Source organism: Alosa sapidissima, chromosome 3, assembly GCF_018492685.1.
Source record: "Alosa sapidissima isolate fAloSap1 chromosome 3, fAloSap1.pri, whole genome shotgun sequence".
In the NCBI taxonomy this organism is placed as follows: Eukaryota; Metazoa; Chordata; class Actinopteri; order Clupeiformes; family Clupeidae; genus Alosa; species Alosa sapidissima.
This window is the reverse complement of record NC_055959.1, coordinates 20,841,865-20,846,368: the sequence shown is the minus strand read 5'-3', so window position 1 is coordinate 20,846,368 and position 4,504 is coordinate 20,841,865. Positions and strand designations below refer to the sequence as shown.

Genomic DNA, 4,504 nt, shown 5'->3' with positions numbered 1-4,504 from the left:
TCCCACAAACACCCTCTATTTGTCTCCCATGCGTCCTTTCCTCTGTCCTCAAGTCCCCTCCCTCTTGTTCTCTCCCCACACATGCCTCGAGGCGAATTTCCAGCGTGACCTCTTGTGCGAGAGGTGATCGATAATGCTGATTGGCAGAGAGCTTCTGATATGAACCTCCTCTTGTGCGCGTAACCTCCAGCCGTGACCCTTCTCCATCACACCTCGCGCCCCGTGCCTACTCTCCTCCCTCACTGGTTTAGTTCGAACAGAGACAGAATTTGGTTATGAGCAGTAGTATGTAACACAATTATGTTTTATTTACCGCATGCGTTACAGTTTTAACCATCGCTTGCATCTCGCTACTCGTCTAATAATTTGGTGTGGGTAAACAATGCTATAGCCAAGACAGGGGATGGTGAAGAGAGTACTAAGGACACGCCAAACCGACCCGTGGCCAATTTGGCCCCGAAGGAGTGTTATACGGCCTGTTCTTTGTGTCTATGTAACGACCCTCCCCCCTTAAATGAATTAGCCAGCTACCAGGCTCGCACACCCCAGAACTCCACCACCGACAACATCGACACCAATGCTGCTTGCATGCGGGCGTTGTTGACAAGGTCTGTGTCGCACGCAATTCTCCAAAAAACAGACGGGGTTTATGCACCAAACATAATTGCCAAAGAGGTGTACTGATATCCACGAATTAAACTGGAGCCCTAGAACGATGCAAAAACGAAATGCTTACCATGTATGTTATTAACGAAGGCAGGAAAAGGACATCCTCGTTATATCTCCTCCAGCTACCGTTAGCATACTGCACCGAGCCTTTATGATAACCATTGTCTGGCTATGACAACATCGCAAACAACATTAATTTAGAAAGACAAAACTACTTCTACCTGCAGAGATTCTCTCGGTGGTAGCATAGTTTCACTTATCTTTATCTATATTAATGATGAATATTCTTTGTTCCAACGCAAACAACGTTTAATGTGAAGTAAGCAATGAGCTGAAAGAACCCACATTTATGAGATACCTCTAGCGCAAGAAGGTGCAATACTGAAGGTCTTATTCCTTACCTGCCCAATGTCACCGACACCCCCGGTCCCGTCTATCCTCGGCCGCTTGCATTCCGCCCCGGCCAGTTCGGTCAAAGCTGCAGCTGTCTGTGCGTCGGGCTCTGGATCTCCACGTTTCATTCCTCGGACCACTGCTGAAGCTCCGGCAGAGTTTGCGAGGGGGTCCAGTCGTGGAGTCAATGTCCCTTTCTCGGTCCATCATTCCCCGATTAACGGGTAACATTATTGATGCTACGTCAGTCGACATTAACATTGAACAGCTCTGTCTCCGTTAGCTATCTATTTATACCTTTGCCTCCTTCCCTTGGTTGTACCCTGTTCTAGGATAGGGTCTCGCGCTATGCCTAGAATGTGAGTAACCTTAGTTTCCTCTGCTCAGAAAGATCAAAACTCCTGTTTTACGGAGCCTGGTTAAATGTAGTGACTGCTCCCCAAACGTGCACTATTGGCTAAATAGGGAGCTAAAGATTGGTTACACTTTACTGTCAGGCAAACAATAATGTCATATAAATGTACATTTTAGATGGTTAAGAACGTAAATCTGTGCCGCCTGACAATACCAAGACACGGACAAAATCGAGAAAAAAAATATATAAGCCAACTGGTAAAAATAATAGAGGGGGGGGTCAGAGATTGCACTAATGTTGATGGTTGACAGTATCACAGATTGGTTTTAGGCCTGGTAAATTAGCGATATAGTTAGCTAGGCCCTGGCGTAATCAAGGTGGGACTTGCAATAAAAACAACGTGCAAGGAATGCTGCAATTGTCTGAAGGCGTTGTTAAAGGAATCTGAACGTAACCTTAAATAGCGTTATGTCCGTGGGTAGTCCAAACGTCGCTGTATTTCTGAGCCAAAGCTCAAGTAAAAGTGGGGAGATATTAAGTGACTGACCTTTCTTTTGCCTCAGCTAGCTATCCATTTGGGTAACGTTAACATTAAGTCTTTGATCTATAAAATAATTATTTATGCTAGCTCAGCTAGTGTTATTGTTTAATCATGGAAAGAGCAGCATGGTCAGGAACATCATATAAAAACCTCACCACCAACAGCTGACGTTACGTGCGCTATCATATGCTGAAGAACAAGATTGTAAGTGCATATAACGTGTTTCAGCCAGATAACAAACCCGCACAAAGTCCTGAATTCTAAGCTAGCTAATTAGCTATCGCTAGCGTACACATTCCGCTACCTCACAAGGGTTATATTACAATACCTTGTCCAGAAGAAAATGGCTAACGTTAGTCTTTAAAATGCACGTGAATAACAAAATGACGTTAGTCCTTTCTTCGTGATAATCAGTGTCTGTATCCCAACCTGTGTAAATCCCTCGTTAGAATTTCACCTTCTCTCCTTTCTTATCGCCTCCTTTCTCCCCAATCTGTTCGATGTGTTCTGGCGGCGTGTGTCGGCTAGTAAGGAGCACGATTTCCTCTCTACAGTGTCTCCAATTCTCCTCCTTCTTTTCCCCTCCGTGTGGTTGCTCCCTCCTCGTTTCCCCTCCTTCTATCAAGCACAAAAATTTAAGCGGTCTTTGTATTATGGACACACATTAATTGGGCTATGCTTTAGAATATGGACACGTAGAGAGAATCGTAGGCTATAACGTCTCATCTCTGATGCACTAGTTTAGCTATATCGCTTAATTTAAAATCAGAGGACATTTGTCTTGAATATTCATCGTCGTTCATCACAGCTCAATCTGAAACGAAATGTATTTTCAAACTGGTCGTGCTCGCATTTGAGTGCGATATCTTCGCTGTTCCTTTCCTTGCTTTGAATCGCTTTATAAACAAAGCACAGATTAACTTTCTAGAGTCAGATGGCGGAAAATGTGGATATGGCTAATAATGGGAATGATGGGAGGGGTTAAAAATCACTGCGTAAAATCACTGAAGAGTTGCGAATTTCTCCGCCTTGGCATAACTGCTAAAACACCACATATCTAGAGATGCATGGATGAAAAAGTTCGGTGCTACGTAATTGGAATAAACGATGCACCAGACAGCCCGATCAGTTTAGGTATTATAAATATGGTAACATTGTGGCATTATACTCCGATTGGAATGACTTGATATATTTGGTGTTTAAGCGACCCCTGGTGTAGGGATGCGGTAAAACAGGGCATTCTTTTAATAAATCAAGTGTGTCAATCATCTGAAAGAGTTTATTTTTTTGTGTAGAGCAACAAGTTGCCTCCAGCACCCATTGAACGAGTTTTGTCCGTAGGCCTATATGTAAAAAAAGCACGCTTTGAAAAAAAATCATGGTCTATCTGATCATTATTTATAGGCTACTACCTAGGCATTCAAAGCTTACATCAATGTCTGCACTAGATAGATAGATACTTTATTGATCCCCAGGGGAAATTCAAGACTAAATGCTTCAGAAACATGTCCTGTATGTTAAAACAAAGGTCTCAAGTTTCTCATATTAACATTAAGCTATTTAGGCTACTGTGGACATCAAAGTCCCTATAGTCCTATAACCTTTAGCTAGGCTATCCTCTAGCCTGTTTTGTGATATTTAGATACATTGGTAGGCAGATAGATAGATAGATAGATAGATAGATACTTTATTCATCCAGAGAGAAATTTTAGGCATCCAGTAGCTTACAACCATAACACAACAAACACATACACACATATATCTCATATGCATAAAAAATCACTCACATAAATGTTAATTAAAGAGCATGTGAAGTGATTACAAAGGTCTGATATGGACTGACCATGTGATGCATTGACCATGATAAGGTGCTATGGTAGAGTGTGTGCAATGGTGATAGGGAAAAAGTGAACAGTGCAGTGATTGAACAGTTGTTATTAAATATTAACTATGACAATGAAAAGACAAGAATGTAAATATAATATAATTGATTAACAAACAAAAAATAATAAACTTTAAGAACAATATATAACAGGGAATAAGTTATAAGGACAGCAGACAAGTGATATGATGGTAGGGCAGAGAGAGACAGGCTCATGTTGAAAAGTCTATTTCTCTCCTCCCCTTTTGTCTGGCATTGAAAAGTTGGATTGCCCTGGGGACAAAGGACCTCCTCAACCTGCCACTGAACATGGTCCTCTGTTTATTGAGTGTGCTGTGTAGTGGGTGGCGGTCATTGTCTATGATCCAGCATTCTACTCATGGTCCGTTTCTCTGCAGTTGTTGTGAGTGACTCCAGCTCAATGCCAACAACAGAGCCAGCTTTCCTTACCAGCCTGTTCAATCGCCCAGCGTCCCTCTTCTTAATGCGGCCTCCCCAGCACACCACAGCATAAAAGAGGACACTGGCAATGACAGACTGGTAAAACATTCAGAGGAGCTTACTGCAGACATTGAATGACCGCAGCCTCCTCAGGAAGTAACGTGACTCATAGTTGTAGCTGAAGTCAGAAGTGTACAGGGTGAACAGGAACGGTGAAAGCACA

At 42.6% G+C, this 4,504-nt stretch overlaps 1 protein-coding gene across 1 annotated transcript in view; it reads right to left on the bottom strand.

Annotated features, from left to right (window-relative positions):
• LOC121705065 (RNA binding protein fox-1 homolog 2-like) overlaps positions 1–2,885 on the bottom strand; it is a 39,050-nt gene extending 36,165 nt beyond the window's left edge. The window contains exon 1 of the mRNA XM_042085791.1: positions 1,071–2,885. Within this exon, the coding sequence (XP_041941725.1) occupies positions 1,071–1,190 (120 nt within the window). The 5' untranslated portion in view covers positions 1,191–2,885. The remainder of the gene's footprint in view (positions 1–1,070) is intronic.
• Positions 2,886–4,504: the final 1,619 nt, after the last annotated feature.